The sequence below is a fragment of the Perca flavescens genome, chromosome 7 (genome assembly GCF_004354835.1).
Source record: "Perca flavescens isolate YP-PL-M2 chromosome 7, PFLA_1.0, whole genome shotgun sequence".
Classification (NCBI taxonomy): domain Eukaryota; kingdom Metazoa; phylum Chordata; class Actinopteri; order Perciformes; family Percidae; genus Perca; species Perca flavescens.
Window position 1 is genome coordinate 16,926,326 of NC_041337.1, and position 14,615 is coordinate 16,940,940.

Here is a 14,615-nt window from a genome sequence, read left to right on the forward strand (position 1 = left end):
AGCCTACTATGGGAAAGCATAAAGGATTTGCCATCCATCAACCATTTTTGCTGTAATTATTGAACAGGGCTGGTGCCCTGCCTCCGGCTCTCTACTTAAAGCGATTTGATGAAGTTGCTTTTTTGCAGGAGTCTCACAGAGATGAAAGGAAAGTATCTTTGAAGAGAGGTTTGCAAGGAAGAAGGGAGGTTTATGGTGTAAGGGTGGATGAGAAGAAGGGGATAGACTTTGGAGATACTTTACAATGTTAATGAGTGGCGGACATTTTCTAACATGCTTGGGTCCGTCCACTTGTGTGTGTGTGTGTGTGTGTGTGTGTGTGTGTGTGTGTGTGTGTGTGTGTGTGTGTGTGTGTGTGTGTGTGTGTGTGTGTGTGTGTGTGTGTGTGTGTGTGGGGCTGTGTATCTTTAGGGTTGTTGTATGCATGTGATGTAATAGATCAATCAATAATTCAGCAGCAGTGTCAGACTCATCTGCTGCAGCTCCTCTCCTGACAAGGATTACACAACGGGACACCTTGAAGTGAGCCAGAGAGGAAGTAAGGAGGAATGCCAAGAGGATTTTAAGAGAATAAAAGACAAGACATGATTTAAAGTGTGGGAAGATGTTGACAAGAAGGATCAACAAATAGTTGGAGAGATGGTAGTGTAAGAAAAGATAAATGGCATCTGAGATTAAATTTAAAACCGGTGTGTACATAGATTTCGGTTGAATAGCAGGAAAGGAAACATTGTTTTTTTTCATCTTGGTCACCTTGCTGAGTGTATGTAGAAAGCTACAGCACAGCTAGCTTTCTTTTATTAGAGAGCATAATATTGTTTACTTTATATAGTGTAGTGCACGCTTGCAGAAATATGTTTTTTCCTGTGCAGTACATTATTTGCACTGTATGTTTCAGGCCTACTTTTGACATGACGTAAGCTGGAGCTTTGTAGTTATTTAGGTCACCGCTTTAATGCATTCTTCATAGAGTTTAACGCTGCCCCTTAAGTCAGTTTAAAACCTGTTGCTGGAACTAACAACGTTTGATGGGTCACAACCCAGAACAGTTTGGAAAATGTTGGCACAGAAACAGCGTCTTAACCCCTAAGTCTGCCCAAATGTGAACGTATATACTGTATATATAACTGTGTTTAAAAAAGAACGAAAATGAATAAGTGAAAGCTTAAAAGTGACAATATGTTTGTAAGCACACTGATGTAATGGCGTTTGTGCTATCAGTGTCTTGTCATTTGTTACCGTAACATAGACCATGCATCAGGTGTCCCATTACTGATTGAAACCGTGTATTTTGATCTTTGAATCGCTTCCAATGTAATGTAAGTGAAGTTGGTTGGTATCAGTTTTCTCCATTTGCTGCTGCTCATTGATAATCAATTATTCAAAGGGGTCCAATGAGATTCAGTGTTCCATGGTGCTGAGGAAAGAGATGTCATTTTATATCAAACTAGAACACTTAACCATGCTATGCTACACTCACTTTTTTCTAACCCATTCAACCCTGCAGTGACAGAATATTTGTTAATGAGTGATGATATGACAATAATGTCCAATTAGGCAAGACATCATTTTAAGTGCCCTGTCTCCTCTTGGTTGTATTATGCTATTTTATATCATACTATATATTATGCTACTGTTTAGTGATATAAAAAGAAAAGAAAATCATAACTGAGCTCAAGTGTTGGCCCACTTCTTTGAGTCAAACCTTGTCTGTTGCTATCGGCAGGTTTACATGTAAAAAGTGACAGTGCAACATGTTTATTGCTTGATTGATTGAAGTATTGAGGATTGGCTACATCATGCTAATGAAAGGGCTATTTTATCAGAGGGCTGTCATTTTCTCTCTCCCACTTAATACTCTCAATCCATCCTCTCTCTCCCCATCAAGCCTTCTTACAGGCAGCACAAGGAGAAACCCTATTAAAAAATGAAATGTTGTTGAGGTAATGGACTTTCTTCTCAATACACATTAGAGCACAGCTAGGGACATCTCTCTTCAGCTGTCAGTCCGTCTATCTGTATGTCTTCTCGGCTCCTGTATAGGCTGAGACAGAACACATGTTTTTTTTCATTTTATGTTGCTTTCATTTTGTCACAAAAACTTGGTGTGACCTAGTTCTGCTGAGTAAGCTCACTGGAGCGTTGGGAATGAAATGAACCCGTTGCCATCGAAAGCATACGCAGGCGCACGCATGCACGACACACACACACACACACACACACACACAAGGAGGGAGGATAGTAAGGTACAGAGAGTGCAGTTGCATGCTGTAAGCAGAGTGGGCTGCAGGTAAAGACGCTTCAACAAGGAGAGAGGCCACAGATTTATTGTCTGGAGTGGGGTTGATGTGGGGGGAGGTGACTATAACGTGTGTGTTCTGTGTGTTTTTGAATGCCTCTGTGTGTGTGTGTGTGTGTGTGTGTGTGTGTGTGTGTGTGTGTGTGTGTGTGTGTGTGTGTGTGTGTGTGTGTGTGTGTGTGTGTGTGTGTGTTTTGCTTATGAGACTGACTCCCCTGCCAAAAGAGCAGCACAGCTCAGCAACAGCTCCTGACAGCTCTTGTCACAAACACAGAGATGAGAACTGTGTGTGTGTGTGTGTGTGTGTGTGTGTGTGTGTGTGTGGGCGTGCCGGGCTGAGTGTGTTTACATTTGAGCATAGGCTGCATGTCTCATCACAAATATTCTCTTGCCTACAAACACAGTCATATACGTACAGTGCATGCCCCTGCACATACTGTATGTACATGCACACACATCTCCGCAGTTTTTTTCAAGCATTGTAAATGACCAGTTACAAAACTAGATATTGATTCTAAAACATAAAGGAGATAATGCTTGTCAATTAATTATGCAAATTTAAATTTGTGCATACCCATGCGCACACACTTATTTCAGTGTCTAAGTGTGTCATCTTGTGTGTGCAAGCTTGTTTTGATGTGGGCTTTTAGGCATGCCTTTAAAGAGATCACATGCTTCATCAGCTAACTTGGTCACTGGAGACCCTCCCCCTCATACGCACATACATGTGCATAGACAAGCATTGGCCTGGCATTCATATTAGCATCATGATGGGATGGGCCAGAGCAAGATTGAGAGAGATGGGTAGGTTTAGAGCAGAGATAAATACAGATAAAACATGGCTGCAACAACCCTGATGTAGACAAATTAGTGAGGGGAAGTGACAGGGAAAGGGATGAACACTCACGTGGGTATCACAGCTTGACATAGCTACATCTATGTATAATTCATGACCCCGAAACCAAGGGGCCATATACATTATGCAGCTAGACCTTTATCAACTGAGTTCAGGATTAATTCAGAATTTACCATAAACCCAGAGATTTAAAGTATGCCCGCTGGATATCTGATGATATCTATTTATCTAGAAATGTTTTTAAGTAAATATTCCCATTAAGTTATCCAGAAAGGAAGATCCATATTTGATTGTCTTTTTTTATATTGACTTACTGTGGCCAAATAATTCATGTGCAACAGAAAATTACATCACTTTGTAGCGTTAAAGAGGCAAAAGTAGAGGGCACTTTGGGGACAAATAACATTTTGTTCAGATTAGGCCAACATTAGTCTCGCTTTGTCAGACCTTCCTCCATAGCGCTTTGGAAGTCCACACAGCATTCCGGGATGGGAGAAAAACCAAAACCAATCACAATCGTCATGGGCGGCGCTAAACACCAGACTAGAGATAGTTAGCTTAAACATGGTGGCTGGCCTAGCCTGACCTACTATCAGGCTGTAGTCACAATAAATGCAAACTGACTTAGTGATAATGCACATTGATAGTGTTCATAACTTCCTCAACTGTCTTCTTTCTGTCTTCTCTAGTCTGAAATCGGCTTTGGGAAACTTGAGACCTACATCAAACTGGACAAACTAGGGGAGGTAAGATCAATAAAGAAAATAAGTGAAAGGGACATTAAGCAGATACAAACTCCTCAAATACTTGTTCGTGCTCTATTTCACATTGCATTCACATGCTTTCCGTCTGCAGGGGACATATGCTACAGTGTTTAAGGGGCGAAGCAAGTTAACAGACAACTTGGTAGCTCTGAAGGAGATCCGACTGGAGCATGAGGAGGGTGCGCCCTGCACAGCTATCCGGGAAGGTACTGAACTGCTGTTTAACTCATGTGATTTGGAAGTAAACAACTTACAGGCCAACACGGGACCATATTGTCAAGAAGCTTGTAAGGTTTTGACAGTGTTATCAGGACATACAGTAGTTGCTAATCTGTATTGACTGGTAGCTCCCTGAGCTGTATGAGTACTATGAGCTGTCTCACATGTTGTCTGTGTTTGACTGACAGTCTTTGATATGTCTCCCTCTTCTAGTGTCTCTACTGAAAGACTTGAAGCACGCAAATATTGTCACTCTCCATGACATTATCCACACTGACAAGTGCCTGACACTTGTGTTTGAGTACCTGGTGAGTCTGTACTGTGCATGTGCGTGTGTGTGTGTGTGTGTGTGTGTGTGTGTGTGTGTGTGTGTGTGTGTGTGTTTATTGTGCGTGTCTTTATAGAGCATATTAAACTAATCTAAATATCTTTCTTTCTTTCTTTCTTTCTTTCTTTCTTTCCCCCATCAGGAAAAAGATCTGAAGCAGTACATGGATGACTGTGGAAGCATCATGAGTGTTCACAATGTCAAGGTAATGCAAATTAATACATATTTTCAGTACTGAGGATAATCCTGTAGTGATGTAGTTGATCAACAATTGCAATTTAGAATATTCTCTGGTTATAGCTTCCATTTAGTCTTGATTTAGTAGCAAAGAAAAGGCAAGCAGCTTGGCTTATCAATGAAAAATGTTATTTGATCATTGTGTTGAAATAATGGCACATTTTAATGACAAATATGTAACAACAAGTCATACTTATGTCATCTCCTCTCCAGATATTCCTATTCCAGCTGTTAAGAGGTTTGGCGTACTGCCACAGAAGAAAGGTCCTCCACAGAGACCTTAAACCCCAGAACCTGCTCATCAATGAAAAAGGAGAGCTCAAACTGGCAGACTTTGGTATATCACCACATATCCAACTAGAAGCACCATCAGTCTTATGCTGTCGTTTTGACACTTCCTGTATTCATTTGACTTGTCATCTTATTTTCCTTCAATGATAGCTATAATTGCAAAATGTTCAAAGTTAGAATCAACACAGCGATTACTGTAACGCATGCTTCATACTGGTCTAAACTGAAAATGAGTTGACACAAGAACAAATTCATCTGCTTACACAGATAATAAAATCATGTTTACATGCTAACCATTTATCTTGGAACTTAAGTTGGAGATGGAGCCCTCATTTTTACATTGTTCCTAATGCAGTTAGCTGGTAATTTACAGAGAGTTTGTAATTTATTTTGTAAAAAAATAAACTAGTGCCCCCTAAAGCACACTGCTCCAGGTTGAAGTGACTAACCACTCAACACTGCCCTCGTTAGGTAATAATCAAAACATGGCATAGTGTTGTATACTCTAGTGTTGTGTACTTATTATGGTCAAAATACAAAAAAGTGTTCTTCTGAAGTTTGATGCTGGTATGATGAGTTCTGGGGTGACCTGCAACACCCACAAAAATGAAATGAACAAGCAGTATTTAAATAAATTAATGTAATTTTCTGTGTTTGTATTAAGGTTTGGCACGAGCAAAGTCTGTTCCTACAAAGACCTACTCCAATGAAGTTGTGACATTATGGTACCGCCCACCAGATGTGCTTCTCGGAACTACTGAGTACTCTACACCCATTGATATGTGGTAGGCAAACACACATCTATAGCAAATACACAGTTTTATAGAAAAACATCAAACTACCCCTGTTTTTCTGTCTCTTTCTTTATGCCTCTTTCTTACTATTTGTCCTCACCTTAAGAGCTTGTGTCAATTCTCAGAGTTTTCCCCAAAATTGTTCTTTTGCCGTAGTCACTGTTGTTTTGAAACTCAATAAAATGTTATTCTTAGTTAAGGTGCAAAGTTTGAACTGTGGGTTGGGAGGACATTCTGGGATTTGGGTGTGCTATTGGGTCCTATAACACTGTTTTTTATAACACAGGTTTTGGTTGTTGTTGTCATTGTTAACTTCTGTTATTCCACTGTTTCTGTCCCTTTGTCCAGGGGTGTGGGCTGCATCTTTTATGAAATGATCACTGGCAGACCTCTCTTCCCTGGATCAACTGTGGAGGATGAGCTTCACCTCATATTCCGCATCCTCGGTGAGACGACATTGCTTGTATAACATTCCTTCTTTTGTGTGTGTGTGTGTGTGTGTGTGTGTGTGTGTGTGTGTGTGTGTGTGTGTGTGTGTGTGTGTGTGTGTGTGTGTGTGGGTCTGCACTCTACACAATATGTTGACTGATTCTCTTTATCTTCAACAGGTACTCCTACAGAAGAGACTTGGCCTGGTATCACCACCAGTGAAGAGTTTAAGACGTACAATTTCCCCCGATACCACGCTGAGCCCCTCGTCAACCACGCACCCAGGTGTATAGTTGTGGATATATGCTTGTGTTTTAAAGTCTGTCTTAAAAACAATAGTGAGACACTCATATGAACATTGAAACACGTTAGCTTGCTGTAGTCTTTCCCCTTATTCATACTCTCCACTGAAAGATCCTATCCTAATGCACTTTCAATAGAAGTAAGGTGGAACAATCTCCACAGCCCTTGTTCTGTGCTAAAATACATTCCATAGTATATCTGAAGCTAATATGAGGCTTTGGCAGACTACGTTAATCAAATCAAGTGGATATATTGCATAGTTACAGTGGGTTTAGTTTGAAATCCCCCCTTTGTGTCTTTCCCTACTGAGCTAGGGTGGAAGTAGTCTCTCATTGCCAGACGTATCTCCACAGCGCTGCGAAGTAAGGTCTGGCTCCTCCACAGATACATTCTATCATAGGAGAAAAAATGCTCTGGTTTGTTTGCATTTCTTTAAACTACTATCGTCGATCCAGACTAGGGTGGAAGGGTAGTAACATAAAGAGGGACTTTATCTAACTCAGACTGCTAAAGCCTCATATTAACTTTGAAATGTATTTTTACACAGAACAAGGACTGTGGATTTTGTACCCCATCACTTACATTGAAATTGATTTGGGATTGAATCTCTTAACGGCCAGTTAGGGCAGGAGGAATATTTACACCAAGCAAAACATATTGCAATGTTCATATGGGCACCTGAGTATTGTGAACCTATCCTTTAAGTCGGGGATCTTCAACTGGGGATCCGGGACCTCTAGGGGGTCCTCAGAGTCAGCATTTGACTACACTCAATTCTCCCTCTCTGCTCCTTTCCCTTCCTCCCTCTCCGTTTTTCTCTTGCTTTCTGTGATACAGGATAGACAATGATGGTCACGACTTGCTCTCAATGCTTCTACAGGTAACGAGCAAGGCTCATAACAATGAATACTTTTGATATATGTTCACCTAATGCATTGGATTAAAAACTAACAATCCTGTCTTTATATCCCCTCTTTGTCTCTACGTGTCCCTAGTTTGAGGCTAAGAGGCGGGTATCAGCCGAGGATGCTCTCAGACACTCGTATTTCAAATGTTTTGGGGAGCAGGTTCAAACACTGGCTGACAGTGAGTACACACAATCTGACACATTAAACATAAACTGTACTGTACAAACACTGTCTCACCAACCATCTCTGTTGTTTTCAGCTGCATCCATCTTCTCTGTAAAAGGCATTCAGCTCCAGAAAGATCCAGGGAAGAGATCCTCAGTCCACCCAGAGTCAAGTAAGTCTTCCAAGATAAAATAAATAGAGGGGAAAATGAGGAATGCTTTGTGGCATTATGATAAAGAATAGGTTTGTCTCCCTGTCCTCTTCCTCTTTGCTCTCTTTTTCTCTCTGTTTGCTTTATGTTGTCTCTCATGTCACTGTGGTCACACATGTCACACACAGTTTCCCAGTCTATCGCCAGGTTTGTGCCTCCACTACATACAGATCCCCTACTCCCGATATTTAAAACAGCTATTGCAATACACTTAAGTCCATATCCATGAAATTTTTTGCATTACAATTTAAACATGTAAATTCAACAATTGGATATTGTAAGATGCTCACCAAAATAAGTAACACACCCAACCATTGAGTTAGCTACATTACTTCGAGTTTTACCCTTGTCTGAATCCTTATACATTACCTGTGCATACCTGATGTGCCATTTTGACATTTGCTTAGATTTATTTCAGTGTATCTGTCTCTATCACAGTCTCAGTCTGTGTTTCTCTTTCTGCTTCCGCTGCTTGTCTGCTATGTTCTGATAAACTGTCCCTTCTCTTTCTTGGTACCCATGCTCTCTTCTTTCGCAATGTTCATCTTCTCCTTAATCCTTTCTGTATCCCTTGTGTGCCCTACTCCAACTCCTCCGTAACACCTCAATATTCCCATCCTTTCCCCCTTTTCCCAAAACCCTAAAAGCGATGGCTCATAAGCTAGGCTCTGCACCCTCGCAGTACTTCCAGAGAGAAGCAGCCAATCCCAGGGCTCAGAGTCACAATCTGTCCTCCACTTCCACTGGCTGAGTGGCCCATACCGTTCTGGTAAATACGGTCTCTTTCATTCTGTCTGTCTTCTGTTTTATCCCCCTTAGTTGTCACCTGGTCTCTTTTCTTCTGTCCATTTGCACTTTGTCCCACTTAATGTATGGCTATCACGGTTGCTGAACTGGACTAAATGCTGGTACATTTCACTTCCCTCGTGCGTTCCCTAAACCAAAACAAAACATTAGTTGTTACCTGTTTAAACTCACTTCCTTTTAGTCTTTTTATTTTTTTTTTTTCTGTCTCTTTATTTTGTTAATTTCTCTCCCCATTCTTGCTTCTACCAGCCTTCCCTCAAATTTCAAGCCCTGCACCCACCTGCATCATCTCAGCTTTCACTTACCTAATCCTCTTTTTCTCAGAGTGAGCCACTCCCAGTGTTTATGTTAGGAATGAAAGGGGCAACGTCATATTCATAAAAAAAAAAATAATAATGTGATCAAAGAACATTGATCAAGTCGTTTGATTTTTTTCATTTGTAGTCCTGTTTAGGTTTCTGCAGCGAGAGATGTAGCCTTTTTGTTGAGTCTGTAAGTGAGGGTTTGGTGTTGTGTGCGTTTGGTTGGTTGTGTGTTATAAATGCATTTTTCTATCAGCATGGATATACAAATTAGATTACTTTTTTACTGCAGTGTGTTACAGTTACTGGTAAGTATGAATCCGCTTCAGCAAGATGAGATTACACACAGTATCACAGGTTATAGAACTATATGATCCAATTGTTTGAGTCCTGGCACTGATAACCACCGCTACACTAAATGGCCAAAAGTATCTCTCCACATACTTTTGTGTACTTTGCGTCTGGTGCTATCAGACATTAGCGTGCAACAATTTGTGGAACGCCCTTTCCGTTTTGAACATGAAAAGTCTTGTGCACAAACCCAGATCTATAAACACTGTTTTGGAAAGTACTTACTGTAACTGGCCTGCACAAAGCCCTGGGCCCCTTATTTATCAAACCTCTAAAAATTACACTTAATTATGCCCTAATTCTTAACTTAGGAGTAAACCATTTATTTGCTGAAAGTAAAGAATAAGACTCATTAATCAAGTGACTCATCCCTCTTTTCAGCTTAGAGTGACTTTTAAAATTTAGCTTGCAAATGATCACATGATTGATCTCATGTATGCTCAGAGGAAGTGTCTCCGTGACTTATTCCCCAAAAGGCAAAAATACATATTTGTGTAATGTTGATTTAACCCCAGTAGCAATTAACGTAAACAACAATCTATTCATAATAGGTTAATATATGAAATGAGATGAAATAATAGAGAATTGTCTGAAATGGGAACAAAAAGAAAACCAACTAAATAGAGAAAAGTACGTTATAAGGGGAAATTAGTTATCACGTTGATAAGTGCAGACAAGGAAGATGCATGATCATTGCCAGTTTTGATCCTGCTGTTTGCATCCATGACAAAAAAAATAACAATAAATAAAAGTAATTTATATAAATGTTGTAGTCATTTCAAAACACGTCTTAGAAGGTGTGTGCTCTCTTTTCTGTACTGCTGTCGTCAGGCTATGATCTACTTTTATCCAACTTTAGAGTATTTTTTAAATTGAAAGAAATGTTTGTGTAAATGTAAAGGATTTTTACTTTTATCATTCACCAAAATCCAAGTCCAAAATTTCACTATTAGCAGTTTGACAAATATGGGCCATGACCTCAACCCCATCAAACACTGTTTGGGTGAATTGGATCGCCTGCTGTGAGACAGACCTTATCGCCCAACACCAGTGCAAGTCCTCACTAAGCTCTCGTGACAAATGGGAGCAAATCCCTGGAACCAGGTTCCAAAATCTGGACAGCCTTCCCAGAAGAGTGGAGGCTGACATTGCAGCTTAATGCACATTCAGGGTTCGCCTTTAGCTCACCCAGTAATAGCATTCGCCCCATGTTGGCTGAGTCCTGCAGCGGCGCGGGTCCAGATCTGACCTGCTGCCCTTTGCTGCGTGTCGTCCCCCATCTCTCTCCCCCTTTCCAGTCTTTCCACTGTCATTAAAGGGAAAAGCCCCCCAAAATAAATCTTAAAAAAAAAACAATGTGCAATGTTTAGTTGATCGACAGAAGATATATTGAACTATTTCAATAATCGGTTAATCATTTATGTAATTTTTAAAAACTTAAAACAGTAACATATTCTTTCAGGTTCTCAAATGTGATCATTTGCTGCTTTTGGCCATATAGTATATATTTTGTGTTGCTGGCATGGAGTGACATTTTTGTTTGTGTGTTAGTGTGTCTAAATGAATCCAAACCAATCCTTTTTTTCACGTCTCTCTCTCTCTCTCTCTCTCTCTCTCTCTCTCTCTCTCAGCCCAGGGGAAGAGCAGGAGGCAGAGTGTGTTGTTTTAGTGCTGGCGGGGGCGCTGAGATGAGGAGGACAGTGACACGTGGAGCTGTCCTGTCGGACATACATTCACTGACCCTGCCACACACACACTGAAGGAGAGACACACACCCTGCCACATAAACACACACACACACACATTGAAGAAGAAAACACGCACATACAGCAACATGGAAACAAAAACAACACAGAATTTAGAGAAGAAGAATTTCTACTTGACAAAAATAATAAATAAGACTTAGCCCAATCCTAAAGACAGAAGAAAAAAAAAAAAAAAAAGAGAAGTGCGCAGATGCTGGAAGAAAAGTGGGAGAGTACAAGATTCTCCTTGCTGCTACTACTGCTGCTGTCCAGAAGAGGGCAGCGTTTAGGAGGAGGGCTGACTCGGTTTTTGAACAGAACTTGCTGCATCAGTGAGCTGTGAGGAAGGAGGAGTGAGAAGTGGACGTGATTCAAAGGCAAAGAATGAGAGAGGAAACCGGTCACTTTCTCTTTTCTTTTTTTTGTTCGAACTGTTGCTGTACATAAAGAGACTGAGCTATAGAACTTTGCTTTTTCATAACACGCCTCAGCCTGAATCCAAACACTGAATATTGCACCCAACCTCGCCTAACCTCTTGGCCCTTTATTACATGATCTTTAAAACAACACACAGACACAATCTCTCTCTCTCTTTTTCTCTCATTCTATGTCTCTATCTCTCTTAAATACACACACACACACACACACACATGATTCACTTGAAAGTTAAGTGTGTAGATCAATGGCTTTTACAGAGATAAACTTTAGCACCTTATTGTCCAGTAGAGATCATGTTGGCTGTCATTACGTTACCTCATCAGTCACTCAAGCAGAGTAGGATGTAAAGTACATGCTAGATATTAGAATGAAGAAGAATCAAAATAACAAACCAAAAACACAGAAACAACAACTCACTAACCATATAGGACAGATGTATTTACCTTCACCGATGGAATTGGACACTATGCTTTAATAACACTTTAATAAAAAAAAACACTCTCAAACCAGTAGTCAGCAATATTTGCATTTGTCACATGCTCACACGCTGTAAAGAACACTATGCTGCAAGACGCTGCTGTCTCAGTACCCAAGAAGGACAACCTGTATGGACAGAGAGTTTAGGGAAATGTACAAATTCTCACCTGCTTACTCTTAGACACCACCTTTCCTTTTTTGCCTTGATTCAGAAGTTGTCTTGATTTGTTGTGTGATGTACAGGTGTTGATGTTGAAACATTATCTTTGCACCTGATTTTACCTCTTTAGATCATAGACAATTGAACAACCCCAAACCTCTCCCGCTCAACTTTACTTGCATTTCTTTTTACAATTTTTCTTTTTCTTTTCTTCAATCTGTATATATGACCATACTTTTTACCTGTCAGAAGCAATGATACTTTTAGGATGCTGTTCTCAGTCTTTACTTTGTTCCCAGGGGAACAGTGTGGTGACTGGCTGGGGACGTGTTGCACATTCCTTAAGCTCAGGACTTATTGCTAGTGTCGTTTTCGTGGATGCTTTGAGGTACAACTGGTCTTGTCTCCCCAGTAGAGCAGAGTATGTCTTACATGACTTGAAACCCTTTTGCAAAGCTAATTAAAACTGTATGTGAAGGAGAAGAGTCATTTCTCAGCATCAACCTGTCAGTCCTCTGTGTCATTCGTACTCTGTTAATTTGACCATAATATAGCTGTTCTGTGACTACTTTACCCATGTCTCTACTTGTCATCTACTTCAAGCATGTTTGTGTATTAAAAACACTCAGTTGGTATGTGAAATGGCTGCTGCTGGAAAAGGAATACCTCCATTTGTTTTTTTGTTTTGTTTTTTACACCAAACACCCCATTACCTGTAATGGCTACTCAATGAGTCTGGAGACTGTACTCTTAAATAAGATGAAGACAATGACAACACAGTATTCAGCAACAATGGCTTGTGCTGCCAGCATTAGGACCAGAAGGTGTGTTTGACAAATCTGACTCTAACTTCAATGTGTATAGTACAGTATATAACTGTTACGTTAGCCTGTATAACGGGGCGCTAACATCTCTGAGTATTTAGCAAGACTTGAAGCACTCAGACACACAGCTGTTGTTTCCTGCTGATATTGTCACAAGCTGCCAGAAACAACAGGACCAAGGTCAATCCTCCAAGCACCAGGTGTTCAAGCACACAACTGTTTCACACACCAATCAGTCAACATGTACTGTATCTTACAAGATGAGTGTAGATTGGAGTTTCATTTTCCTCAGGCACCAACCTTGGGTCACTTCTGCATCTTTTTCTGAAACAGATTCAGAAAGGGTGGAGTGATCCCATGTCTTGTCCTGTCAGAAGGACTACTTATTTACCCAGAGTGTGACAGTATGTAGCATGTACATATATATATATATATATATATATATATATATATATATATATATATATATATATATATATATATATATATATATGTGTACAGGTTTAATACAGCTATTCACACTCTGGCTTTTTTTTGTTGAAAGTCATAGCAATATTTCTGTAATCAATAAAAAGCCAAGGTAATAGGATGAGTATGATTGCATTTGTGTTTCTTTGGAGCAAGAATAATGACTGTGAATGATCAAACTGTGAGACTTGACTATAGTGATGACAGGCTTTTTCTTGCTCTTTAAAATGCTGGATCCAAAAGGCTTGAGTGAAGTATCATGTTGCAAAGGAGTATAACACACTGATTATTTTGGATTTATATCAATGAAAGCCATAAAGGTGACAAAGGTCTGTTTGTGTGCGAGGGGTGTGTATACCATGTTTGAGCAAAGACCTTAAGAAGCACCTAACAAAAAAAATAAAAATCATGTAATTTAATTTTGTGGTTGTCATAAATCCTTTGAAAGTGTGATAGAATTACAACATCAACTACATTTACATTTGCTTTGGCAGCTTGCTGCAAAACCTTATTTAAATGTTTTCTTATTTTGCTTATCGTATGTGTTTTCTTATAGCGTACGCTATACCTATATGTAAGCCTCTTAACCCAAGTAATCCAGCTACTGACTAAAAGACCTAACCAAAGTGAAAATCAAGTATTTGAGTGAAAGATGCATGGACACAAACTTTCCTCAGTTCATGCCTATTATGACTAGGGTTGCAACATTCCGGGAATTTTCAAAGTTGGAAACTTTCCATGGGAATTAACGGGAATATATGGGAATAAACTGGATATTTTTAATATTGCTTATAATACTGTTAGTCTATAACAGGGAACTTAAATGTAGTTGAAAAAAAACCCATCTTGCAGCATAGTCTTGGTTAAAACAACTTGATTTAATGCAACTTCAGTTGAATGTCCTCCCTATATTTGTCAATGACATGCACACACGCAGTAATCTGCATAGGCTACTACATACTTGCCAACATTTAGTTTTTAAAATATGGGAGTTTTTTTTTCTTTGTGTGTGTGTGTGTGTGTGTGTGTGTGTGTGTGGGGGGGCTATTGATGCCACACCCACTGCACAGATCATTTCTAGAATCCAACATTCTACAGCTGATTGAAAACAGATTGAAGACGCGGAGGGGGCATAGGGAAGATGTTTATTTTATTCAACATTCTTTTTTTTTGTTGTTCAGTGAAAGAATATCAAAGTTCTACTGACGAATAACTCACCATTTGTATTCACTGTATATG

General features: G+C 39.8%; 1 protein-coding gene across 9 annotated transcripts in view; it reads left to right on the forward strand.

Annotated features, from left to right (window-relative positions):
- Positions 1 to 12,657, forward strand: part of LOC114559154 (cyclin-dependent kinase 17) — a 39,413-nt gene extending 26,756 nt beyond the window's left edge. For 7 of the 9 annotated variants that reach the window (XM_028583640.1, XM_028583641.1, XM_028583639.1 and 4 more), the window contains 13 exons: positions 3,845 to 3,901; positions 4,011 to 4,125; positions 4,352 to 4,446; positions 4,609 to 4,671; positions 4,917 to 5,040; positions 5,659 to 5,779; positions 6,137 to 6,234; positions 6,397 to 6,502; positions 7,358 to 7,400; positions 7,516 to 7,606; positions 7,688 to 7,765; positions 8,452 to 9,103; positions 10,896 to 12,657. In XM_028583640.1, coding sequence (XP_028439441.1) covers positions 3,845 to 3,901; positions 4,011 to 4,125; positions 4,352 to 4,446; positions 4,609 to 4,671; positions 4,917 to 5,040; positions 5,659 to 5,779; positions 6,137 to 6,234; positions 6,397 to 6,502; positions 7,358 to 7,400; positions 7,516 to 7,606; positions 7,688 to 7,765; positions 8,452 to 8,555 — 1,095 coding nt within the window. In that variant the 3' untranslated portion in view covers positions 8,556 to 9,103; positions 10,896 to 12,657. The remainder of the gene's footprint in view (positions 1 to 3,844; positions 3,902 to 4,010; positions 4,126 to 4,351; positions 4,447 to 4,608; positions 4,672 to 4,916; positions 5,041 to 5,658; positions 5,780 to 6,136; positions 6,235 to 6,396; positions 6,503 to 7,357; positions 7,401 to 7,515; positions 7,607 to 7,687; positions 7,766 to 8,451; positions 9,104 to 10,895) is intronic. The other 2 variants (XM_028583643.1, XM_028583646.1) reach the window with 1 other exon arrangement.
- Positions 12,658 to 14,615: the final 1,958 nt, after the last annotated feature.